The sequence below is a fragment of the Drosophila elegans genome, unplaced genomic scaffold, assembly GCF_018152505.1.
Source record: "Drosophila elegans isolate 14027-0461.03 unplaced genomic scaffold, ASM1815250v1 contig_476, whole genome shotgun sequence".
Classification (NCBI taxonomy): domain Eukaryota; kingdom Metazoa; phylum Arthropoda; class Insecta; order Diptera; family Drosophilidae; genus Drosophila; species Drosophila elegans.
Window position 1 is genome coordinate 16,951,572 of NW_024545863.1, and position 25,612 is coordinate 16,977,183.

Here is a 25,612-nt window from a genome sequence, read left to right on the forward strand (position 1 = left end):
TTCTCATTTTCCACACTCGCACTCACAGAAACTGAAGTACAGTGGAATGTCCTTACAGAGAGACGTGCATACAGATGTCAGCAAGTGGGGCGAAGTTCATAGATTCAAGTAACGAACCATATTTTACTTAGGTGCACTGTGAAAAACAAATCTTAAGTTTACAACACTTTACAAAAAAATTAAAAGTGTTAAATTTAAAAATTTACATACACAAAATACACATTTTTTAAATTTTTAAATAGAAACCTTTGTTTTTAACCGGATTATACGAGTATAACGACTTTATTAAAGGTCTTTTTAAATTTTTAATAATTTGAAGTATTAAGGTTTCCAAAATATCATTTGAATATGATCCAAAATATCAATTTTTCTTAAAGAATTCATTATAAAATAATAATAATTTCAATGTTTAGTTTATGTTTTCAAACATTATCTCTGTGTGGGGCTTTTTGCCCGCTTTTTGCCGCTCATTTGACCTGACCCTATCTGGAGAGGTTGAGTTGTTGAGCGGTTGGGTGCAGTGGTGGCTGAATGCAAGTGTTATGATGGGTGTGGAGGAAGCCACAGTCACCCACAACCCACTCGCCTGCGGATATGCAACAATGTTGTCAAGTTTCATGCTCGACAACGGGGCCGCCGAGCCACGGAGCGCTCAGTTGGCATTATGTCCAACGGGCGTGACTAACATGCACATGCTCAACTGTGCTGGAAAACGTTTTATCCAGCTCACATCTCACCTAAAAGCCCCCCCAAAGTTGAAAAGATTGTGTTTGTTTTTTGCCAGTGTCCAACTTGAATTTTGATTTTCATTTCTTGCCTTTCTTCATTCATTTCCAGCAGAAGCAGAAGCAGCAGCAGCAACATGGCCAAGGACTTGAGCACTATGGGCTGGGATTATCTCATGTTTGTGCTGTTTATAGCCCTCACCGTCTTGGGGCCGCTCTGGACACGCATTTTTGGCAAAAAGAAGGAACGCAGCAAGGCCGATTATGTTTTTGCCACTGGCGGAGTTTCGATCGTGGCGGTAATGATTTCCATAGCTCGAGGAACTTTGGGCGTAAGATCCGTGCTGGGTGAGTTAAACTTATTTTGGTTAATCAAATAGGAACTATTTCCAGTCTTAAATTTTACACATTGTGCAATCATGCAATTTAACTAGCATTATGACTTTATAATTACTTTAAATCAATAGTTACATTTATATTTATAATATTATAATTTTTTTAAGGTTTTTATAAGTTTTCTTTGGTGTTTTATTAAACATATTTGCAATCCATTTAATAGCATAGTGATTTAAAACGATAGTTTGGTTTGATTTTTTTTCGCATTTGACGCCATGCTATTCCTCTATATCAAAAAATTAATGTAAATTTGTTTTTCAGGCTATCCCAGTGAATTGTATTACCGCGGATCAGCCATGTGGGAGATCATATATGGCATGATGACCGCCTATCCCATCGTTTGCTTCATGTTTGTGCCCGTGTACTTCAACCTGGGCATCACCTCCGTGTACCAGTACATCGATCTAAGGTGAGTCCAGTTCCCACGCAGTCCGAGCAAAGTCACTCCCCTGAGCGCCACATCGTTTAATTAGCACGGAACGGAGCGCGGCAACAGGAAAATTGTTATTTAAACATCCATTTTAATTTCGACAAATGCGTAGCAGCGACTGGTCCATGGGTTTTTGTGTCGCTTCTCTTATCGCCAAAGCGCACACAATTTTATTCTTCATTAAGGAGGCCAAATGAAACTAAAACGAAGAAGCGCCAAGGGCTCAACTGAGCTCAGGTTCTGCTTTTGCTATTGCTATTGCTGTTGCTGTTGCTATTACTGTTGCTGTTGCTGTTGCTCCTGGCACAAGATGCTGCGTTGCTAAATAAATTTGAATTACATTTTACACAAAAAACGAACAAACAGAGACAACAACAATGAGCCGCTAACAAATGGCCAAACAAAAGCCGAACCGGCAGAGCAAATAATCTATAGATTTGTCCTTGCCCCGCCGAGGATACCAACTTGGACTTGGACCTGGATTTGGAATTGGAATTGGAAGTAGAAGTGGACTTGGACTCAGTTTTAGAACTTGGTCTCTGGGATGCTATCGCAGAGTTGTCGTCAGTGTGTCTGTGACTTCTCCTGCTCTGAACAATTCTTCCTCCTCCGTTTCCATTTCCATTTCCATCTGTCGCAAGTTGTCGCCTCGTGGGCCTAATTGTTTTTTAAGTTTGAAATTAGTTAACAAATTTGTTATCAAATGTTTTGCAGTTTCGACAACAGAATTCAATTAATTGCAAAACTGACAAGTCAAACAGCATAGGAAGGGGGTGTGGCCATGGTGGGCAGAGCATAATTTGATTGAAATTTAATTGGCATGTGCCGCACATTGACAACATTTGCGGGGCGTTTTCGGTAGGAGAAACTGGACGATGTCGAACTAAGAAAAGCGAAAGCTGTGCAGAATTGACAAATTATTTAAATGTTTGCTTGAAGAACTGGAGGTAATTTGTAAATTAGCATAAACAAACGGAAATTAATGACAAAATCGATGGGACACAAATCTACATGTTGTGATTTCGATAATCCAAGGATTTGCAATAACTGAATAATTTGCCCTAATGACTTAAAATGTTTACAAAAAATTACCATTAGAAATAGTCATATAGATTCATATTTTATTGTTAATATCAGAAAACAAATAAAATTAATGACTTGTTAAATCACTTATACCTACAATTCAATAAATAGCTTTGTGCCTTTTATAGCACAGTTAAATTAATGACCACATCAGTGACTGATAAAGTTAGTTTTCAAAAAATACCATTTTATAAATGTTCATTTTACTCGGCTCGGACGCAACACTCAAACTAATTGAAGAGCCAACGAGTCGAGCTACTCCATCAATCTTAGTCAATTGGCTTTGGCCCCAAGCGAAGAAATAAAGAAAGCAGGAAAGAGGAAAACAAGAGATCCGAAAAGGGTTGAGGAGGCGCAAGATGGCCAAATGTTGCCCCAAAAAGTTGGGCACCCAACATTTGGATGCCTCATTGTCGCTTGTCATCGCAACTGGCGCCCCGCGACATGTTTATGCATACAACTTCATCAAAATAGGCTGAGCCTCTGGCCTGGCAGCGGCAAAATGTAGATGGGAATGGAAATGTGGTCTAGGGCACACGCACACACATAGGCCGATAAGTGAATATGCTACAAATTGGCAAAAGCCACTTGGCCAAACACACATCCAACCGGGCCAAATAAAGCAAGTTTCAGGAAAGACAAAAGCCTTGACGTTGGCAACACGACGACAATGCCATTACATGAAAGAGTAGATAGTTCATTTACCAGGCTAAAAGATACCCATCAGCTTCTGCTTGAAAATCTAATTCAATTTTATTTAAAATTTATATATTTGTCTAATGAAAATATTCTATAAATAGTGTAACACTTGCTAATAATAAGAGATCCTTGAAAGAGCTATCACATTTTTCTAATGTAGAATGAACTTAAGGAAGTGATTCTACAGTAAATTTTAAACTATATTGAGGAAGAAAATATATTTTCGGGTTCATACAAATCGAACCACTCTAATATAGACACTAAAAAGTTGCCAAGGCTTTTTTCTTCCCGGTATGTACAATCCTGACAAGACAATATACTCTTGAATCCTGCGATAACCGGGTATAAAGCCAAAAAAAAAAAACCAAGTCAAAGGCATAAAGAAAGCAACAACAAAGAAGCCACTCGGTCTGAGGCTGTTGACAAATTGTATGACAATTCGTTTGTGCCATAATGTTTATAAATAGCGCGTGTTGTTGCCTGTCACTGGCATCAGGCATCAAGCATCAAGCATCAAGCACCAAGCCCCAGGATCTCCAACCCTCCAAAAACTGGCGAAACAAAAAACCCAAGACATCCCAAGCACACAGTCACACAGTCACACAGGCACACACGCACCCACCCAAAGTCGTGGATTCTCTCACTTGTCAGTCGCCTGTCGCAAGTGATGTCTGCCACTCAAGTTGGGGGGCGGAGGAGTGGGCGGAGGATTGGGCGTATTGGGCGTAGGGGAGTGGGCATGACCCTTGACTCGCTGCCAACTCGAGTGTTAGCCAACTCACACAGAGATTTGCTATCTGGCCCCTATCGAGTTCAATGGTCAAGCAAAGTTCGGCCTGGCATTGTTCGTCCCGGATAATTCATACACCCGGTGATTGCGGGGGTGGCAATTACATGTAAATAAATTGATATCGAGCTTGTGTGCCACCGAGAAGAGGGAGAGATCAATGCGAACAGTTGCTGGCACTTAGCAAATGGAAAAAATGCATTCCGGCTTCCTCCTGGTTTATTTACGAGTACAAGGGGCCAAAGTGCTCCTGAGTGAATGATAACCAAATGAAAAAAGCCAGCAAAAAACAGGTTGGCCGTGGCTGCTGGGGGGCAGGTGCCAAGGGTTCGGCGTTTTAGGACGACATGCATACGCATAAATAAAGACGTTTTCGGCGCTACAAAGTGAGGCCGTGATTTGCAATTCAAAGGCAACAAAGTTGTTTGGGAGTAGCACACATGCCACAGTTGGAACAAAAAAAATGATCGGGGATATTGGACATATGCGAAACAGGTTGCAAGGAACTTTTTATATTCTTTCCAAAAATAAATGTACTACAATTAATATTTTTAAGCTGCCAGTATCTTTTAACTTTAAAGTTATAAATAATATTTAGCAAAGTTTAAAATATTTAAACATTTAAATCTGATAGATTGCCGAAGTAAAGAATTTATTTTCAGACAAGGCATTTTATAGGCCAAGCAAATGAATAATGAGTAAATAAAAGATAGAAATTTATAGCCTCAAAAGATTAATTAACTTTCAACAAAATATTAAGAGCTTGTTCCAATATTTCATAGCTTCGTTATACGTAAACGATTACAGATTACATTAAAACTACAAAACACTAAAACACTGAATCAATTTCAATTTTAAGGTCACAACATATTGTTGTTTTCTTTTAGAACCAGAATTAATTATTTATATCTCTTTTTAAACAATTGCTGTTCACCTTGTGGGGTAACTCGAAGTCGATAAAATCAACTGAAACCATTCACATTTGATTCCTTATTTCCCACCTTTTTTGTGGGCGGCTTTTAACGCAGTGACGGCACTCAGAAGACCGACTTCATATGGCTGATTATGTTTATTTATGCATGACATTTAATGCAATCAAATGTGTCGCCTTTCTTGTTGGCTTCACCTTTGCTTAGATTGCCTTTGAGTGTAAAATTAAGTCGACCCTCCCAAGAGACTGATTTGGGTTGGGATTGGCTGACTAAACGGCGATTATGTGGCCATTGTACAAAACCACTCGTCATATTAAATTTGCCATTAATTTATGCTTCTGTCGCCTGGCCAAAAACTGGCTTAGCGGCTTGCCATGATAAATGATGGGTACGAGTTGCAGACCAAACTCAATTTCAGGGGGCTGGCTTGCTCGGATTGGGGCAGTGAATCCCCTGCAGGTTAGGACCAGTGTTCAATTAATGAATGGGAGGATGGGTGAGCCTGCCTGCTGACCTGCTCATTCACTGGCAACCCGTTTTCGCACTCTCCCTCAGTGGCGATGGTCAGTGACGTTGTCCTCCGTGGTTGGTGGGTGTGTATGTGGGTGTGGGTGTGCAAATGGGAGCTGTGAGTGTCCTTGCTCGTAATTGCTTACCCGCTGGCATGGCTGCAGCAATTATTGCATACTTTGCGGCACTTACATTTCATTTAAAGTTATTAAGCGACAATCGCATCGTAGGACGTCTTTAATCAACTCAGCGAAGTAAATTATGCTGGCTGATGGCGGATGGCGAATGGCGAATGGCGGAGGATCAAGCACACTGGCTGGTTGAATCAATTAAACTAAAACAAAAGCCAGGACCAGGCCAACGTTCAATCAACTGGACGGCGGTGACAGCCTTAGGTCATTACTCACACACAGCCGTAGTGAGAGATGGAATGAAGGACAGTCAGACCGACAGACCGACAGACAGATAGACAGAGAGGCAGAGAGGCAGACATACAGATAGACGAGCAAATCCTAAGCCTGGACGAGCACTGGCCGAGCACTTATTGTGATGAACACAATGTTAACAGGCTAAATGAGAAACAAATGCCACAATCAGACAACGTAGAAAAACACTCGTCGAGCAGAAGTAGTAGAAGACGGAATGGAAAGGCAACCGAAAACAATAAATCCCATAAATCATATTAAATTGACATATCAGGCTAAAATTGACCGCAAGCAACAATATGCCACGCACGCGTGTGTGTGTGATGTGTGTGTTTGTGGGATATTGTATCCTACAATAATATTTCTTTATCAATTTCCACAAACACGCTCAGTCCTGGAGAAAAACAAGAAAAACCAAAGAACACGAAATAGATGAGACGCAAAAAGGGCGAATGCCTAAATAAATGTTTGACCAGCCAAGTAAACCGAACCATACCGCACCGTACCGTACCGTACCGAAATCTCACCCCGTGCCACGCCCATTCAATCAACACATATAAGAGCGACTGTCATACGACATGTTGTCCATGGCCCAATTGGCCAGGCTTTTTCCACAGCGGTCTTTTCCGATTGTTTTCCTTCAGTCCACAGCCACAGCTGTGTTGCAATTAAAGTGTATATCAAGCATACGCCGCGTTGTCATGTTGTCATGTAAACCGCTTAAAAGCGCTTCCCCTTTCTTTTCCCGCCCCAAACAATGTAAAGTCGATCGGGTAAATATGTTAAGCCCGATTAATGCAAAGCTTGCCTGGGGACGTTCGAGGGCGTGGCCCCTTTCCGCCCATGCCGCCCATTATGTCAATTGATGTTTGCCGATGGGGGAAAAGTGCAACATCATTAATTAATAGCCATTGCGGCGTGATTCCTTTGCGGAAGCCTGCGGCTTCGTTTTGTAATAACCAGAACATTAAGGCGATTAAATATGAAATCCACTGCATCCCTGCCATCGTCTAAATATGCATTTAATCCGCTTGCCGAACACCTGCGTCCCCAATCGCTCATGCCCCATGCTCCAGGACCTCAGCCAAGACTCGGCCCGTTGACAACCCAGCCCAGATCAATATTGGCCAAGGGCAATTAATCATTTAGTGGGGCCATCTCACACACGTAGTCCAATGCCGAGACACCGCATGACAAACAGAAAACAGAGAAGGCAGAGACTCGAGACATGGCGGGGAGTTGGGGCCGGGAAAAGTGGATTATGCAGTCAGGCTCAGATGTTCAACAAGAAATTACTTGTGATGACAATTCACAGTCCGGTTCAAAGGTGTAAGGGCAGCTCTTAGCCTGCAGTCGATAGATCAAAATTTCGGCAGGGGAATGCAAATTCCATTCGAAAGTCAATTTTTGATGTCTTAATATTTGTGTAAACGATCAAAAATGGATGGATTCTTTAGCTAATTGCTTCGTAAATCGTGAGAGACTTCTGGTTTGCACTTATTCAAGTCTTAAATATAAGAAAACTCTTTGGTTTCTAATTCAAAGTAGTTAACCCACTGCCTCCATAAATGTTTTAAAACCACTCCTCTTTAAACCATGACTTCCTTTTACTTTCAACCCAGTTTATTTTTAATAATTTATATAGGCATTTAAATATTGCAGTTATTTATTGCATTTCATATTAATAACATAACACACTGTTATCGTTATTTATAGTCAAACGAAAAAAGTTTCTAGACAGTTTTCATTTACTGGGAGGAAGTTTCAATGATATTTGATTAATGAATATTTCAATAATCCAAAATAATGTGGTACTTACATTTGGTAAATACGAATACTTTTGAAAAAATGTAATTAATTCCAAGGCTGAAGATAACATGTCATATTACCTTATCGTCTTGGCTTTTATATATACTAAACTTCCTTTAGTTTTACAGTCTGTATAACTTTTAAGTAGTTCCGAAACGGACTGTTGTGTTTGTGGCCGAACTAGCTTAAGGTTCAGGATGCCAATCAAAGGATTACGGACGTAAAGCAGTTTATTTATTAAAGACCGCACCCGGCGGATGCGTGAGCAAAGGCACTTGAGACATTCGTCCATGGCCACATAACGCATACTAAACGATCATTATGTGGACCCCCAACGCAGTGCTCTCCATCTTGTCGCGCATTTCGCATCAAATTAACACACAAATTTTTACAGCCCGGGCCATAAAAAGCGCCCGGCTCAACTATAAAAACAATCAAAACGAGTTACAGACCCGCCAATTTTCTTAGGTTTTTCTCGCCCATGTCGTAAATTCCACCCGCCCCCTCGTCCGAATCCACATAACTTCTTTACAGCGGTAGTAAATCATAAAAAAAGAGTGGGGTGCAGCACAAAAAACACAAGGAACGTAACACGAGAAGGGGACCCAACATTAAAAGTTTAATAAAAATAAATAAACGGATAGAGTGCAAGGGGCACCTGGACGAGCTGTTTAATTAAAGCCTGTACTCACCTGCTCCCGTGCTTCATCCTTACACTTATCCTTTTCATCCTTTTCAGGTTCAAGAGTCGCACGGTGCGATGCCTGGCATCGGCGACGTATATCGTGCGACAGATCTGCAACCTGGGCATCACCGTCTACACTCCCAGCGTGGCGCTGTCCACGGTGATTGGCATACCCTATTGGGCCTCCATCGCCGGCATGGCCATCATTTGCATATTCTTCACCATTATGGTAAGTTGGGGTCGGGAATGCCAGCAATTTAATGATGGAAATATTTAAATTCCCACTCACCCTTGTTCCAACTCATTAGGGCGGCCTGAAGGCGGCCATCAATGCGGACGTCATCCAGACATTGACCATCCTGGTTGTCACTGTGGCCGTTTGCATCCAGGGCACCATTTCCACGGGCGGCATCAAGAAGGTCTACCAACAAAATCGGGACAATGGTAAGCCATCAGTTGCTGGGCGATTTGCTTCGATTGATCATGGCAGCTTATTAGCCAGCTGCCAGGATGTGTGTGCGTCTGCGTGTGTGTATGCGGGTGCGGGTGTGCTGTGCGTATGTGTTTAGTGCTGACGAATGATGACTATTAAAATGGCATCCATTGTGGGATGGCATTGCTCCGCTACTGTTTCTGTTTCTGTTTCTGCGTCGGCTCATTATGCACATAAATGATGATGATAAAAGTGGCATAAAACAGCGGCATCCCAATCCGAGGGGGGAGAGGAAATGGCAGCCTCGCATGACGACGACGACGACGACGACGACAACGACGACAGTAATAAATGTGTGTCGGCGAAGCGTTTGTCACTCGAGTTTGAGTTGTTGGCTGTCATTGTGCGGCAATCGTGGGGCTCCTGGGAATGCCTCCACATGCCGCTCCACCCGCCATCTTATCCCCGCCATGCACTTGCACTAAAGACTCCATCGCATCTATTCCCAGGACGTCTCAACTTCTGGAACTTCACGGGCGATATGACTGTCAGAGTGGATACCACCTCGGCGTGGCTGGGGCAGCTGTTCATGTCCCTCTCCCAGATCGGATGCCAACAGAACTTTATGCAGCGCTATGTCAGCTTGAAGTCGCTTAAGCAAGTGCGTGGGTAAGTAACTATAATCGGAAAACAGTATTAAACATATGTACATGTATATATATCAAAATTAAAACATCTCTTAACTTGCAGTGTGATGCTGAGCAACGTGCCTCTGGTGTTCTTCTTCTTTTCCCTCTCCTGGATCTCCGGCATGGTCATCTATTCAACGTACATCAATTGCGATCCCTATGCCGAGGGCTACATTAAGAAACCCGATGAGATCCTGCCGTTCTTTGTGGAAGATCAGCTGGGTTTCCTGCCCGGCTTTGTGGGCATTTTCATGGCCACTCTGTTCAACGGAGCCCTTTGGTGGGTAACACATATTTTGGATAAGAGTCTCATCAACTAATAAAAATGAACTTTTCAGCATGATGGTGTCCAATCTGAACTCCCTGTCCACTGTTATTTGGGAGGACTTTGTATCGCAGTTCCCCAAATTCAAGGGATTTTCCGACAAGCAGCAGCTGAGGGTTCTGAAGCTGATCAGCGTGGTCTGTGGCCTGATCATCATGTGCGTGGCCTTCGGAGTTGGCCTACTGGCGGGCGTCATTGAATCCTCGTTGCTGGTGTTTTCGGCCACATCGGGCCCACTGTTGGGCTGCTTCATCCTGGCCATGCTGGTGCCCATTGCCAACTGGAAGGGCACTTCCGCGGGCATGGTCACCGCCTGTGCCTTTGTGCTGTGGATCATCGGCGGTGGCATGACCGTTGACAAGCCCAATCCCATGCTGCCCACCTCCACGGATGTAGGTTTTGAAAGTCACCGATTTTCGAAGTCACCGATTTGTAAGCTGTTTGTATTCTACTTTCCGTAGGGCTGCACCAACGACACCTTCTCGCAATCCATCGGCAAGCCCATCATTGAGCCAGGACAAATGCCATTGTTGCTGGCACACTCGCCCATTGATGGCTACAACCAGAGCATGGTGGCCACGCCACCCACCATTGCACCTGAGAGGTAAGTTAAATAGTTAATTGATAATTACAATATTAAATCAATTATATCTTTAATCCCCAACGCAGATCGGGACTGGAGAGCTTCTACTCGATCAGCTTCATGTACTACAGTTTGATTGGAACCGCCTTGACCGTGATCATTGGCACGGTGATCAGTTTGTTGAGCCAGCATCCGGATGACGCCTACGACGGCAAGCTGCTGCATCCGCTGATCTTCCGGCTGTGCGAGCGCTTCTCCGGCCGGAAGCCGTACTATGTGAAGCACGAGGAGGAGTCCGGTTTGAATGGAAGGAGCAGCAGCGATTCCTCGGCCACCACGACGACCTGCAAGGAGGAGAAGGTTAACCATGGGTACGAGTCCTCGCCGGAGGACAAGGAGAAGAGCAGTCCCATTGCCGTGGTCTTCACCACCGCGGAGGGATCGGCATCTGCGGATCAGCAGTCCATTTGCGACAGCAGTCGGATCCAATTGGACATCGTTCCGGGAGAGGGCGAGACGGGAGTGTATCGCCAACTTGCCGGCCGATCAGCGCTCTGACGGGTTAACTATATACATATATAGTTAGTTGGCCCCACCACGTAGTTCGTAGTCCGTAAGATAAGCCCTAGAGTAGACCAATTAGTTAGCCAAGTGTTTTTCAAGTCTATAAAGATGCTGTGATTTCTGTGCGCGACTGTTGTTGAGCAATTGCTCGCGTATTTGTAGCAACTCGAGTTTCATTCGCATGTACTTACCGCATGTGTGTGTGCGTGGCAGCGTGCAATAAATAAAGACAAATAAACGTATTTTTGATACAAAATCACACGACACATTGCAAATTTTACTTTCCCGTTTTCTTTATTTTTTGCGCGGGTCAAAACTTGCAGCACATGGCCAGTGCTGCCCATCGAACTGCCTATCGATAACAATCGCTGCGCAATATCCAGGGATGCACTTGTTCAGCGTGAGTCACGAGTTTACAAATGATTATTTATTGAAAGAATACATAAAGGAATTAAAAGTATAAAAAGTAAGAAAATTAAATAAAGTTAATCAGATTTTTAATATTCAGGTGAGATAGTTTTTTGAGTCTCACAGTATTAGCCGTGCCAAAAATTGTGTTTGTTAAATTTTGTTGCGATACTTACTCGTGTGTACTCGTGACTTGATCGTGACTGCTTACAGCTGTTTTCCATATGCTCCCATCCCTATTATGTGGGGATTTTTGTTTGGCGGTGCTGCGTCTCCAATAGAATGCACAAATAAAACGCAAATAGTGCTGGACTCGGGAAATCCACAGTGAATCATGGCCACGCTAGTGAAGTCCAAAAAGGTGGTGGTTCTTGGCATATAAAAACTAACTACCAGTTAACCAGATAAACTAATTGCAGAAGAGCAAGAGGTCTCGCAACGAAGGGCAGATCCAAAAAGAGGAAGAGGAACATGCTGAGTTATCAACAAGTGAAGAACAAAGACCTGCGGAGAATGTATCGCTGCTGGAGGAATTCGAGCGGGTGGCGGCCTTGGCCAGCAGTTCCAGTGGCGAGGCAATCGTTAGCCACGAGTGCTGCATCTCCAGCGATGTGAGGGAATCGCCGGTGGAACCGGTAGAGCCGGAAACCGAAACCCCGGAACCCATAGAAACGACAGCCGAACCCAGTGCCCCAAGTGCCCCGCCCCCGACAACCGTCCATATTGTTCAATATCCCAATCTGCAGCCCATGCAGTTGTCCAACAGCCGAGTGGAAGAGCACTCCGCTAAGATTGTCTACCGGCAGGCGGAGTCTGCTTCGGGTTTCGCCCTGGCCAGGAGTCACATTAAACCCTTGAGTGACGAGGAACTGCGACAAATCTACGATTGTCCCGACCTGGAACTGGTCAAACAGTTTGAGCTGGAGTTCCTCATGAACTCATTGCTAGAATCCAGCGAATCTGACCCATTATATGCCGCTCTAAACGAATACTATGAACTGCAGGGAAAGATCACCTCGAATCTGCACGATGTGGAGAAGATTCGCAAAGGCTGCACGGACTCGCAAAAACAAATCTGGGCGCGGCAGCCAGTAACGCGAACATTCAGTGGAACCTGCGGCGATGGCAATGTGGTCCAGGAGAGCATCACATACGAGTGAGTAATGGCGTACTTCTGTAAATTATTTACTTACTATATGATATATATTTTCGCCACAGTCTCATCAAGGTGGACCCTATAAAACTAGAACTGGCCAGGACCACTCTGACTGGTCTTTATGACCTTGTCTGTCACACTTACATCAACAACCTGATCACAGCCAAGATAACCAAAGTTAAGGTGGACCAAATCATCAATGAAATGCTGGCCTATCCCAATGCAGATGACCAGTCGGCGTTTTCATTGCATTACTCGCAATCTGGGCAGGCTCTGGAGTGTGTTTCGCAGCTAAGAAGAGCCATATCCATACTGTTTAGCTTCGTTCGAAGGCCAAGTCCTAATGCGGTAAATGCTTTGCTTCTAATTGCTTGTAGAAAAAGGTCCAACAGACATATTACCTCTTTGAGATTCTTTTTGAGTTCTGATTTCTACGCAATGTTATTTTAGCTTTCAAAAGTAAATATATTTAAACTCAATTATATCCACAGAACTTCGACAAGGACCTCAAGGAATGGCTGCGCAAGCTGATTGCCCTGCAACTACTGCTGGCCACTCGGGAGGATCACTGGTTCCTGCTGTTCAACATCCTGCGCTGTCCCAATGGCGTGGGCTCCTGGGCCGCCCAATTTCTGCAGCTGCCTGGGACAACGGCATTGCGTCGCAGTTCCCAACAGAACGAACTGCCATTGGACCTAAACTCACCCGAGCTCAACCACTGCATGGCCGTGCTGCAGATCCTGCTGATGCCCGTGAAAAAACGGAACGAGTATCTCAAGAGTCAGACCCAGGCGACTCGGGAACTTTCGGGTGCGGCGGGGGCCACGGATCGCTGGATAGTGGTGGATTCTGATGGCGAGGATTCGCACACACCCGCTGGAGAATGCATAGGACTAAAGGAAAGCGACCTGATCGCATTGCTCAACCAGTTGCCCTTCGAAAAGATCTTTACGTGAGTCGAAAGGTGCATTAGTTTGAATTTTACAATAGCGATGTTTCTACTTAGATCTGCCATGCGCATTGAAAAGTTTCTGGACGACTACATTATCGAGCCAGATATGATCACGGCGCAGCAAATGCTCGCCGTTGTGGTGTTCTTTTCCCAGCTAGTTAAAACCATGGGCGAGGGGTTGCTGACCTACAACAACGAGCGATACAAGCAACTGGCCAAACGTCTCGGACGTTTGGTGCGTCACACCCTGCAATATGTCTTTGATTACCACGAATTGTTTATGTGAGTGGAATACTAAATTACGTAATTAGGTATTCATTAATTGCTTTGCAGCAACAACAACCTGGCCAAGTCCCCGGGGATGTACGAGCGCATCCAAGTGGAGCTGCAAGCACTGCTCGTTCGATCCTGCGGCTACATCTATCGCACCCGGAATCTAGGCACCTGGCAGTACTTTTCCACCCTGCCCTTTGGCACCTTGGATGCGGAGGTGATCTGGCACTTGTTCTACTACTTAAATGTGGGCTTTCCCACGGACTTGGCCAATGATTTGGTGGGCAATGCAGAGGCTGCCTTTCAGGCGGAAGACTTCTGGCGCAAATTCGATCTGGCGAATGCGGATGTGGCTCCCGAAGACATGTACTACCTGCTGCAGACCTTCTTTGAGATGGCCAACGATCGAAATCGCTCTAAGGATGCAAGCCTCGTCAAGGCCATCTGCCTACACATCTTCCACATCGGATACATACACCAATCGACGAGGGAGATTTGCTATAAAACAGCACGTGATATGCTGGCCAACTTGATGGATGAGGATCTGTTTGGTTGCCTGTTGGTTCTGCTAAAGATGCGTTACGCTGAAGTCGATCAAGCGGCGTATCTGTTCAAAGCTCTGCCGCTGGAGAACTGGCATCCCAGCATGGAAAGTTTTGAGGTGCTCTCGAACTGGCTCCTCCACTTTGACTACCAATCGTCGGAGAGTCATTTGGCGCGCCTGATCATCAGTCACTTGAACTGGGGACTGGACTGCGAGGGACGTCTCTTCCTGCCCCACAATATTCATGTGAGAATGGCCCACCTGGTGAACGAGGCTCTGAACAAGTACGCTCCCGAGGTTATTGGAGCATCCGGCATTTCTGAGAGCGTGCGCCAGGTTTCCTCGCTGATTGATTTCACACAATCGAGTCGGGAGCAGTTCACCAACTGGTGCTGGCGCATGGTCTCCGTGCTGCGTCTGCATCTGATGGATCAAGGGGTAGAGTCCGTGAAGCGCACGCTTCAGCATCCCACGGAACCACTACTGTTTATTCCCGAACTGGACCGAATGGAGATGATCTTTCAGGGCGTCAACGAGATTCGCCCGCTGGCTTTGTATGTGTGCATGTTGGTCAGCCTGCATGGCCACTCCATTCCGCTGATCTGCCAGCACGGATTTAATCTCCTGCAGCAGCTGCTACTGGATCACCGGCATGCGGCCACCATTCGCTGCTTGGAGTTGATTGTTCCGCTGTTCCTGGAAACTCCAGAAACTCTTGCTAATTGTGAAAGGTTCGCTATTGAAACTAAAATCCACTCATCAAATGATATAACGGATATCGTTTAGTTTTCAGAAACTGTTGATTACTCTTCTAAATGCGGACAGAACTTATTTGAAGCTGGCCAAGGACATGGTCTATGCCAATTCGATTGGCCCCATTCTAGAACTGCTGGACAATATGCTTCATCATCAGATTATCTCGTATACAAGGTACATTTTTGGTTATTCAGTTCAGTTTATTTTTGGTTACTGATCTTTGATTTATTTTTCCTAGCTATGGTCTTTGCTCACCGCTTAATCTTCTCAACATCTGGCTCAATTGCTTTACCACATTGCCAGGCTGGTCTCAGAATTCGAATCTTTTGTATCTGCTCGACAGAATGCTGCGTATTTCCTACCAGTTTCCCGACTGTCGTGCTCAGGCTGTAGAATTTTTCTACAATTACTACAAGGTAAATAAAGTACTGGTAACTACAAAGTACTTGTAACTATATATAAAAGTAGTGATAACTGTATTATTCTTTTAATATAAAAGCTTAACTAATTTTATTGAATATGTTTATCTATTTCTATTGTTTTCCACTTATTTTGTATTGCAGGACTGCACTGATTGGAAGTCAGCTCCCAAGGGATCAGCTCTGAAGGCCTTTTTCGGCGGTCAGTCGCCATCGCGAATACCTTTGATCTCGCCGCAAAACTGTTGGCTAAATCTGGTGCTGCTGGAAATTGAATTCCGTATGGTGGATACCCGCATCTTTCCGGAGCTTTTGCGCCAAGTTTCCGCTCAGCCGGTGGAGGCGGCTCTCAAGAAGACCTTCTCGCTGAGCAAAACCAGTGCTTTTCCCGCCAGCCAACTGGTGATATTCAAGTACGCCCAACTGCTGGCCAGCATGGAGAGCAATCACGCTTTGTTTCCCATCGTCTGTCAGAAGTTCTTTGAGCTGTATCTCTGGCGAGTGCCGACAGAAAACGAATCGCTTAACTTTAGTCACAACTTTGGCGTTTCCGACAAGTTCTACGAACACAATGTGCCTTTGATGAAGAGTATTAAGTCGCAGCTCAAGTCTGCAGAGTCGTACTACTCGGCGTTGGCGACCAAAAGCGCCAGTGACGATGCCATGGCCCACTTCTATCGCAGCTGCTGCAAGCTGATGCAGAACTGTGCACTCTGGCTGGAGGATACCCAAATTAATCGCTTCACCAGCGATGCGGAGCAGCTACCAGCGCAGTTTAACTCCGAGAAACTGCGTGAACTGTTGAGTGGTCATGTCAACCACTGGACGGAGTTTATCTGCCTGGCGACACTGCGCAAGGAGCAGCGCCATCAGGCGGATCAGTGGGCACGAAAAGTGATGCGATTGCCCAACCAGAAGTCACCCAGAACTCCAGTGCAACCGAAGCCGCGACAGCCACCTGCTCAACACATAAAGAGTCTGCTGACCACCTACGAAAAGGTTGTTCCGGTTCCAAGCCATGTTCGTGTAGAACCCATCCGGACGCCACCCGTCGATGGCAACATTATGACGCAGCTTAAGAAGCCCTTGAACACGTTCAACTCGACGGCAAAGTAAGCTTGTTTTCATTTATAAAACAGTAAGATATAAACCAAACTTATTTGTACACTTTTAGCAACTACCATTACAAGACATCAGAGCTGAACTCTCTGAACCTCAACTATTTGGAGAGTGTGCCGGCTCTCTACCAGATGGTTCCCTACGAGGAGAAAAGGCGAAAGGAGTGCACATCCTTGCTTTTCAAGCGAAACTGTACGGCGCCAGCCAATATCACTTTGACGCCAGAGCATATAAGAATTAACGATGCTATATCCCGAAAGCAAACGCAGAATCGCGAACGACATGACAAAATTGTAGAGGATCTACTGTTGGCAATGAATGTGGATAGCTTTGCCCAAGCCATTGAGGAGTTTGGTGTCTGCATCGGTGCCCTTCTCGTCGCCCCAATGGAGTCGGGAGTCACGCAAATTGGAGTGCAGGTGTTCTACCATCTGGTGGAGAACCTTAACGAGGTGACCATGAAGTTTCAGGCAACACATGACCTGTACTTCCAGGTGCTAGAGAAGCTTGGGGTAGGTATTAGATAAATGAAAGCTAGTTCTACATTTTATTGAATATATGTAAATTCATTCCCCAGATTTTTCTGCAAGCAGATCAGGCTGCCCAGGGTTTGGTTGTTCTTCGCCTGGCCCTCAAGCGACCCGATCTCTTGGAGCTACTGGCCGGTGTCTTTGTGCCCAGTCGCACGGACGTGGATCACTTTTTGCCCATGTACGAGTTCCTCATCGACTCGCATCTCAAGCGCTGCGACACACAGACTCTGTTTGTGCTATTCTCCAAGTTCGACCTTTTGGCTTGGATGGAGGCCTACCAGCCGAAGCTGAGTGAGATCAATCGCCTGCTTATGCTGGTATTGCAGGGCCTGGAGGCGTGGTCCCAGCCGGATAGCAGTCTTCTGCAGGATCAGTTCCGTCGCCATCTGGTCCACATCTTTGGCTACGACTTCCCTCAGCACTATGGCGAGGTGATGCAGTTGGTTTTGGACCGCACATCGGACCAGAAGCTGATGCCAGTGGTGCTTTTGGATCTGCTGAATGCCTTGTTCGTCCGCTCAAACTGTCCAGAGATCGCTGTGGAGCACAACGAGGTGCGCGTGCACGAGATCTCCTTGGACTTTGCCCGCCGCCAGAAACTTTTCACCCTGAAGGCGGCCACGGACACGCTTTTTCTCTTATCCCGGCACTTTCAAAAGGAGCGACTCCATCACGGGCTGCATGGGTTGTATCCCAAGCACAAGGATTACTGTCAGCCACTGGTTCTGTGGTTCACCTGCTTTGGTCACACCCTGCTGGCCTCGGCCATTTGCAGCTACCAGGAGCTACTAGCCGATCAGAGTGAGTTAACCACAATGTTCTTGGTTCGATTCAAATACCTCTTATTAATTCCTTGCTATTTCAGTTAGCGACATTGTCTTTGGATCCATTGTGGAGACCTACGGACCTTGGCTGATACCCTACACCGAACAGACGGTCAGTGGCGTGGCCCACTGGATCCGCCAACTGACGCCCGGCCAGAGCAAAGTGCTCTTGCCATGGAGTGAGCAGCAGGTTGGCAGCAGCAAACTGATGATCCGTTCCTTCGTGGCCACCATACTGCAAGTGCTGCAGTATCTGCCATCGTCGAACAAGATTCTGGAGCACGTGTTTGCGTGGTATGTGCACCACTTCGCCCAACCGAACATAGCGGGCCATGTGTTGGGGCCCATTCACGAGGGATTGGCCCAATTGCCCTGGGAACGTTTCCTGCCGCCGACACAGCACGTGGAGCTGCTTTACGATAGCCTGCAACGGTTCCTGCCGGAATCGCACGCCATGCTGGGGCACATATTCATTCGGATTGACTGGAGCAATTGGTTTGCCCAGATGCCCCAACCGGTGGCCATTCTCTCGCGGCTCTTCGGCATCTTTGTGAAGATCGCCTTCGAACCGAACATTCACATACATCCGAATACGAGCAAAATCCTAGAGGATGCCGTCCAGTATCCGTGGCACCTGGTGGAATACAGCGAACTGGAGCAGCTGCTTAAGTGGTTCGTGGCCAGCGTAGAGCCAGCCATTGCCCTAAAGTTGCCAGCCGAGACCAACTATGCAGATCGCGCTGTCTTGGAGTGAGCTAATGAATTGAAATGAATATTAAGTCCAATATCCAATATAATTTTGTTTTTCGCCACAGACTTCTTCGGCTGGCGTGTGCCATGTCGCCGGAACGCTCGGCCCAGGAAGCCGTCGTCCTGGGCACGGCCAAGCGAATGCTCTACACCCGCTCCATGGTCCGCATGCAGCGGTCGTGTGGAGCCAAGCACAAGAAGCTCCTGGCCACCAAGGATGGCGAGCGTGCCTTTACGGACGCCTTCCTGGAGCTGCTGAACAGCATCGACCGGGCCATCAGCAGCTGCAGTGAGCATCGTACGCCGGAGGAGCAGCGCCGGGAGGCCCTCAACCTCATGCTGGAGCTGGTGGCGCCCACCCAGACGCAGAGCCAGGAAGTGTCCAAGTAAGAAATACTTGATAGGCCCTCTATTTTGCCGTTTTAACTTCGATTGTTCTTGTTTAGCATACACATTAAGGCTCTTATTTGGTGGCAGCAGCGATGTGCACCGGGCAACCTGGTTATGTGCGCCACCCTGCCCGCCATTGGCCACCTGAACACATACATTGCCAGCATTTATTCGCTGCTGGAGGCCAGTATAGAGAACTACTTCCGCACTTCGCCTGAGAGTGCTCCGTGGCATGCGCCCAGCTGGCAGGGCTTAATGGAGGCGCTTAGCATGTCGCTGCCCAAATTGGACCTTATGCCGATCATGCAGGGTGCCTACTTGTTTTCGCTGCACGTTTTCGTGGTCTACAAGATGGAGGAGATCGCCACGGACGGGGACAAGGTGACCTTTGTGCAGGACCTCAGTCAGCTGCTGGAGAATCTGAAAACAACTCCACTGACTGAGCCACGAATGGCTCTCGTCTGGGGCGTGATCATTGCCCGTGGCTGCCAGATACTGGCGAGCAACCAGCTGGTGAAAAAACCACTCCACATGCTGGCCAGGCACCTGCAGATTGCATCAACCAAAGCCGAGGGATGGGGCGATGGGCTGCTGGGTGCGATTGGTCTCAAGTCGGAGGTGATAACAAACAGGTGGGTTATTTGGATATTTCTTGCATTGTAACGCAGTGAGAGATTTTACTGACACTACAAAGCATATATATATTCTGGATCAGCATGTTGATATAGCAATGTCCGTCTAGAGACTTAAAACTATAACAATTTTTTTTTAATTTGTACGTAGATCAAGTTCAATAATTCCATAGCTGCCAACTATTTAATTTTGGTTTTCTTTTATTCGAATATAAACATTTTTCTTGAGGTTCTATCAAAATCGGTTGACTATCGTATAGCTCTCATATATATGTCATCCTGACCACATGGTTCTACAGACAGAAACTTTTCAGATATTAATTTTATTTATGTGTATGCTGATTATACTATAAAATCTTGACGATCGGACGACCATTTCCTAAAGCTGATATGCTATTGCTTGTATATTTTATGTATTTTATTTTATTTTTTTCTTAATATAATGTTTTTTTTATCATTTCGGATCTCGACTGCAAGGTTATTTAAACTTAGGCTTGCCAAAGCTAGCACCCGTTTTATTTAAAGCCCTTGAAATGTGGATAATTAAAAAATTCAATACTTTTTCTAATATATCCTTTCAGACGAAAAGTATTAACACGTTGTTTGGCCTGCGTCATCTTCTCACTGTTCCCGGCCAATCGGGATCTCCGTATACCATCCGAGGAGTACGAAAGCGCAATCCGCGAGCTCTCCATGCTGCTGGCCAACAAGAAGTTCACCGACATCAAGCCCCTGATCGTTCGGGCCGTAAGCCTGCTGAAGGAAAACACCTTTCCGGATATCCAGGCCGTTCCACACATGGTCTGTCGGCTGATCAGCATCTTCTATGAGCAAAGCTATCTGACGACCATTCCAGAGATCTGGGACTGTGACTTCAAACTGATCGCAACATAGCTTACCGACCAAGCGAACGATTCTAAAAATCTTTACAGCCAGTTGTGTTATTTTCCAGGTGTTATATATCATCAAACTAGGTTAAGGGTAAATAAAGTGATGAATTTTGTGCAATTTGTAAAATTGCTAGAAAGTATAAATTGTAAATAATAACTTCATTTTTTAGACTACAACTTTATTGGATATATCTCGAAGGTGCATACTTGAAGCTTTTTGTTTAAGCGTAGTTACAATAACAAACTCGAAATCATTACCGATATTACATAATTTGAACGCTGATCAGGATAATCGACCATCCAGACAGCAACAATTGAATGAATGAATGTACAAGGAATTTAATGATACAATTGAGTGAACTTTAAACAAAATATAAATAAGTAGGGCTAGACGAACGATAACAAGAGAACAGAGAAGATCTACTCTTAGGTATTGCTATATGAGAATATAAATAACGATGGGACAAGCTAAAACGGAGGCAGCCGGGCTCCGATGGGGCAGTCAGTCTTCCAAGGCAAAGTTGGACAGCTGCAGGTGCTGAAGGTTGTTGCGCGCATCAAAGTAACCCGTGTCCGTGGGATTGTCTGGTGTGGGCACAAACGGCGGCTCCGTGCTGCCGATATTCTCCCAGTCGATGCAGCTAAAGTGTCGCATCTGTTGCACCTCCTTGGCGGCCGGTCGCTCGTTCGGATCCATGGTGAGGAGCAGTTCCACAGCTTCCATTGAATCGACGGATAACGCCTCATCGCCTTCGGGCCATTCGATGTCTGCAATTCATTTGGGAATAACAAAATTAATAGTTTGAAGATGTGAGTATTGAAGTAGTTAATCTCACTTTTGTTTAGAATGTTGTCAAATACTTTCTGAGGCGTCTCGTCGTTGAACGGCGGAATGCCGGTCATGAACTCATAGAAGCACACTCCCAAAGCCCACCAGTCGACGGCGGGACCGTGTCCCTGCTTCAGAAGCAGTTCCGGTGCCAGATAGTCGGGTGTGCCCAAGATGCGTTCGTTGGACACGCGAGCCCCTCGCCGCACCGACTTTGGTGTGCGGAATGGTGTATTGATGTTCGTGTTCTTGGGCGTCTTTGGCAGGATGCCGGCCCCGTGGTTGATGGGCGACATGGTGGGATCGTCGGACAGCTTCAGGTGGTACTGCACCCCCGACATCTTATCGGCGGCAGCGTGTTCCCTTTTCTTGTTTTCAATGGACAGAGGCAGAGCGAACCGGGTGGCCTTCAGTTTGCCCAGAAGACCGCCATCGCGACGTGGCATTTTCTGCGACGAGACGGGCGTGGAGAAGACCACATTGGCCACGTTCGCCTCCGGTCCCAGCAGATGGTTCATGGGCAGCTCGTCGTCGGACAGAGAGCGCACCTTGAGCACTCCCCGGATCGGCGAGGAGCGTGCCTTGCGCTTCTTCGGCGTGCTACTGCCAATGTTGAGGATCTCGATCTCCTGTGTTAGTCCGGTGTTGGCGCTGCCGTTGCCCGAACTGGAGCCGTCGGCCTCCAAGCTGGACATGTTGTCCGAGCGGTTGACCAGATTGATCTTCCGCTTCATGCCGCGCAGGAAGTCGGGGCGCTTAAAGTGCTTGGACAGATTACGGAACGGTGAGTTCATGTGGATACCACTCATCTCGTTGCCATTGGTCATGTTGTAGCTACGCGAGTAGTCCGAGCAGCTATAGTCCTCCTTGGACTGACTCAGGTTTTCCGCATTCTTCTCAATCGAGGAAGCCGTGCTGCTCTCGCTGTTCTGGTTAAAATGACAACTGGAGTAATCATCGCCCTTGCGACTCGACACGCCCGAATCCTCCTGTCCCTTCGAGATGCGATTACGCTGGGAAGAGGGTAACAGGCAAGTTATTAAATTACTTATAAATATGCTATATATGAGCCCCAATTCCATTTGTTAGCAGCAAAGTTAGTCTAAGGAGGAATACTATAACTAAAACAGGACAATAGACAATAGACAATCACACACTCATGCACATATGCCAACGCACCTCGTCGACTGATCGCCTGCGCACCATGGAAAACTCAAACGAAGCCTCGCTTGCATTTTCCAGTTTTGGCAAGTGTTTGCCTCCATTGGTGGCCATGTTACCGCTGTCCTGCTCGGCCAGCTTGCAGCCCTTTCAGAGAGTCAACGATTTATGCAAATGAATACGGGCATAACTGGGCTACCCACTCACCTGGCAGTTGACCGTGTCCAAGGCGAATTCAACGCGTCGCTTGCTGGGAATCGTCTCCGCTGCAGTACCACCATTTTGGGAAGCCTCCAGTGGTGGCGAGCACTTGCTCAGATCAGCCGAATTGCAAGTGTGGAAGGAGCACGAAGAGCTGCTATCCTGCGGCTGAGAAAATAGAACTAACAAATTTAAGTCACTGCCGTAAAACACTTAGCACATTCTTTAAAGAGAATTAAAATCGATTGGCTTGATTTGATATTGTGACAAAAGAGTGCTTATATCTATCTATACCGCTTAGAAATTCGTTTTAAAGAAAATTAAATCATCCTAAGAAAAGCTTAAGCTTTAAAGTTGTTGTTAAATAGTAATATTTGTTGTTGCTCTATTAAAAATGAAATTGTTTGCTTAGATAACTCAAAAGTTGTGGATGTTAGAACATCTTCAAGTTCCACATGAAATCTACAATCTAATAATTCCTTTTTTGACCAAAAAAAAAAGAAATATAGGTATACCCACATTAATGTTGGTGGTGCACGTGTGGGTGATGGATTCATTGGCCTCCTCGGCGGAGAAAAATGGCGACACCCCGGAGATCTTGCTGTCGCTCGTCTTCTCCGCATCGTTGAGCGAGGTGTCGCCCTCGCTGTCCGAGAGCTCCATGATCAGGCTGTGCTTGTTGATGGCCTGCAGCAGGTGGGATGTGCCGGTGGCCACCTGGCACACTCCGTTGACCTGGCCATTTGAGGTGTAAGCCAAGTCCTGCAGCTTTTTCTCGGATCCAAAGGACAAATGCGAGGTGAGCGACAATAGTTGACCCGGCGTGCGGGCATTCAAATTTGGCGAACAGTTTATAAGGTCGGAGATCTCCAAGTCTCGCCGCATATCGATCTTGCTCAGTCCAAAGTCCGTGAGCTTGACATGGCCGGTGGCCGAGAGCAGCATGTTGTCCGGCTTGATGTCCCTGTGGACGATTCCGTGCTGATGCAGATACTGCAGCGCCATCACCATCTCGGCCACGTAGAACCTGGCGGTGGGCTCGTCAAAATACCCAAACATGGCCAGCAGGGACTTGAGATCCCCGCCCACCATGTACTCCATCACCAGGTAGACGTAGGACAGAGATTGCAGCGAGTAGAAGAGACTGACGCAGAACTGGGAGCGGGACAGGGCCAGGGCGTTCCGCTCGGTGATCACCTGGGACACCATGTTCTTGTTGATCATCTCCGACTTGCGCATCACCTTGATGGCGAACAGCCGCTTCGCATCGTTGTTCTTGTAGCCCAGGAACACCTTTCCGAAGGCGCCGCGGCTAATTGGCTTGATGATAACGAAATCCTTGATCGTGGGAATCTGTAGTGGCCAAAAAACATTTTAGGAAACTTGTGAATTTGAGGATATAGTCATTGGAACCACTGTCATAGCCACTGGAACTTTGTATTATACCATTTTTAGCTTATTCAAATAAAGAGAAATCAAACATTTATAATAATATTGAAATAACTTATTCATTTACAATAAACACAGAGAAGTAGGATATAATTTAACAATGTAGTCTATAATGTTAAAAATGGTTTAAATTTAACATTCATCTTCTTATTATACGTATGTTCTATTAAGACAAAATAATTTTATTTTTTAGAAAAACTTGAAAGAAACATTAAATAGAGCTCAGCTCTACAATTGTATAACATAATAAATAGTGATTACCATAAAAGTCTGGTGCAATATATATTTGCTAACTGTTATTTGACCATATAAACGAAAAAAAGATATTCATGTGTACAAATTGTAATTTTATACCTTATAGAAGATATACATTTTAAGAAATACATTTAATTTAATTATTTTTTCATGTAGTTAAATATATTATTGATTTATTATTATGTGTACCCTGTTTATTACCAGTAAATTATAATGTAAAGAAGGGAAGAAAAAAAGTGGGAAGCAAAGGGTAAATTACTGTGGTTGTTTTTGTTTGGCCAGGTTTTATTTTATTTTACTTTCTAAAGTAAGCAAAGCACGTAAAGTGCGCATTAACTTTGGTTCAAAAAATAAACATTTTCCCTTGATTTTCCATCAGTTTTAAAATCTTTTTGATCCTTTAACATGAACCATCCTTTTCCGCATTTGAAATTTTTCCTGGGCTAACTGTAAACCACCCACGTGTGGTACCCGCAATTTCAGTACTTTCGCCACTTACCTTGGCATTTTGGGAGTGATTCTCCGGCTTGGTGGTGAGGATGTTGATCTTGTCCAGCAACTGCTCACTGTCGATCAGCGAGTGGGTCTTCTTTGGGGTTTTGTAGTCGATGTGGACATCCGAATGCGAAGTCGCATCGCCGTTTTCCATATCTCCAAGATTTCCGATGATCAGGTCAAGATTTCCCACGCGTTTGCAAATAAACTATGCGATTAGGGTTCAAGACAAGGCTGTTGTTTTATTTAAATGCCGGATTTAGTGCTGGTAGCTCGATTATTGCACAATTATAATTTCAAAAACACATTTAAACAGCGCGTCTATTTTCTTTGCTACGAACAACTCTATTAGTATGACCAAACACGTGACAGGCTCGAAATCCTGAAAACTTGCAACAAATAAATTATTCTGGTTTTCGGAAAAAAAATGTTTTTGATGTGTTAATTAAAGCTTATATGCTTATTATCAAAATATCATAGCCATTAAAAATAAATATTTAA

General features: G+C 45.5%; 3 protein-coding genes across 5 annotated transcripts in view; 2 read left to right on the forward strand and 1 right to left on the reverse strand.

Moving 5' to 3' along the window:
* The window catches only part of LOC108135756 (sodium-coupled monocarboxylate transporter 2), a 36,465-nt gene extending 25,126 nt beyond the window's left edge, over positions 1-11,339 (forward strand). The window contains exons 3-11 of one of the 2 annotated variants that reach the window (XM_017256599.2): positions 838-1,073; positions 1,383-1,530; positions 8,536-8,710; positions 8,790-8,925; positions 9,424-9,583; positions 9,665-9,883; positions 9,942-10,320; positions 10,390-10,532; positions 10,598-11,339. In XM_017256599.2, the coding sequence (XP_017112088.1) occupies positions 863-1,073; positions 1,383-1,530; positions 8,536-8,710; positions 8,790-8,925; positions 9,424-9,583; positions 9,665-9,883; positions 9,942-10,320; positions 10,390-10,532; positions 10,598-11,069 (2,043 nt within the window). In that variant the 5' untranslated portion in view covers positions 838-862 and the 3' untranslated portion in view covers positions 11,070-11,339. The remainder of the gene's footprint in view (positions 1-837; positions 1,074-1,382; positions 1,531-8,535; positions 8,711-8,789; positions 8,926-9,423; positions 9,584-9,664; positions 9,884-9,941; positions 10,321-10,389; positions 10,533-10,597) is intronic. The other variant, XM_017256600.2, reaches the window with a different exon arrangement.
* Positions 11,340-11,725: 386 nt separating this feature from the next.
* On the forward strand, positions 11,726-20,865 carry LOC108135777 (ectopic P granules protein 5 homolog). The gene is made up of 15 exons (XM_017256637.2): positions 11,726-11,844; positions 11,903-12,639; positions 12,702-12,987; positions 13,131-13,591; positions 13,646-13,873; positions 13,925-15,139; positions 15,195-15,338; positions 15,403-15,580; positions 15,728-16,695; positions 16,758-17,214; positions 17,280-18,036; positions 18,101-18,809; positions 18,875-19,195; positions 19,256-19,831; positions 20,413-20,865. The coding sequence occupies exons 1-15, from the start codon at positions 11,818-11,820 to the stop codon at positions 20,723-20,725; spliced, it is 7,377 nt and encodes a 2,458-aa protein (XP_017112126.1). The 5' UTR covers positions 11,726-11,817; the 3' UTR covers positions 20,726-20,865.
* Positions 20,866-20,879: 14 nt separating this feature from the next.
* On the reverse strand, positions 20,880-25,466 carry LOC108135776 (serine/threonine-protein kinase greatwall). 2 transcript variants are annotated; one of them, XM_017256635.2, is made up of 6 exons: positions 25,116-25,466; positions 23,432-24,265; positions 22,919-23,080; positions 22,730-22,858; positions 21,558-22,563; positions 20,880-21,489 (listed from the first exon to the last, which is right to left on the reverse strand). In XM_017256635.2, the coding sequence occupies exons 1-6, from the start codon at positions 25,263-25,265 to the stop codon at positions 21,224-21,226; spliced, it is 2,547 nt and encodes an 848-aa protein (XP_017112124.1). In that variant the 5' UTR covers positions 25,266-25,466; the 3' UTR covers positions 20,880-21,223. The 2 variants fall into 2 exon arrangements, with proteins under 2 accessions (XP_017112124.1, XP_017112125.1); XM_017256636.2 differs by lacking the exon at positions 22,730-22,858.
* Positions 25,467-25,612: the final 146 nt, after the last annotated feature.

Coding starts and splice junctions, on each gene's coding strand:
- LOC108135777 (XM_017256637.2), top strand. CDS start 11,818: ATGGCCACGCTAGTGAAGTCCAAAAAG. Junction 15,581..15,727: donor TTTTCTACAATTACTACAAG/GTAAATAAAGTA, acceptor TTTGTATTGCAG/GACTGCACTGATTGGAAGTC. Junction 16,696..16,757: donor ACGTTCAACTCGACGGCAAA/GTAAGCTTGTTT, acceptor GTACACTTTTAG/CAACTACCATTACAAGACAT.
- LOC108135776 (XM_017256635.2), bottom strand. CDS start 25,265: ATGGAAAACGGCGATGCGACTTCGCATTCGGATGTCCACATCGACTAC. Junction 24,266..25,115: donor ATCACTCCCAAAATGCCAAG/GTAAGTGGCGAA, acceptor TGGCCACTACAG/ATTCCCACGATCAAGGATTT. Junction 23,081..23,431: donor CGTGCACCACCAACATTAAT/GTGGGTATACCT, acceptor CTATTTTCTCAG/CCGCAGGATAGCAGCTCTTC.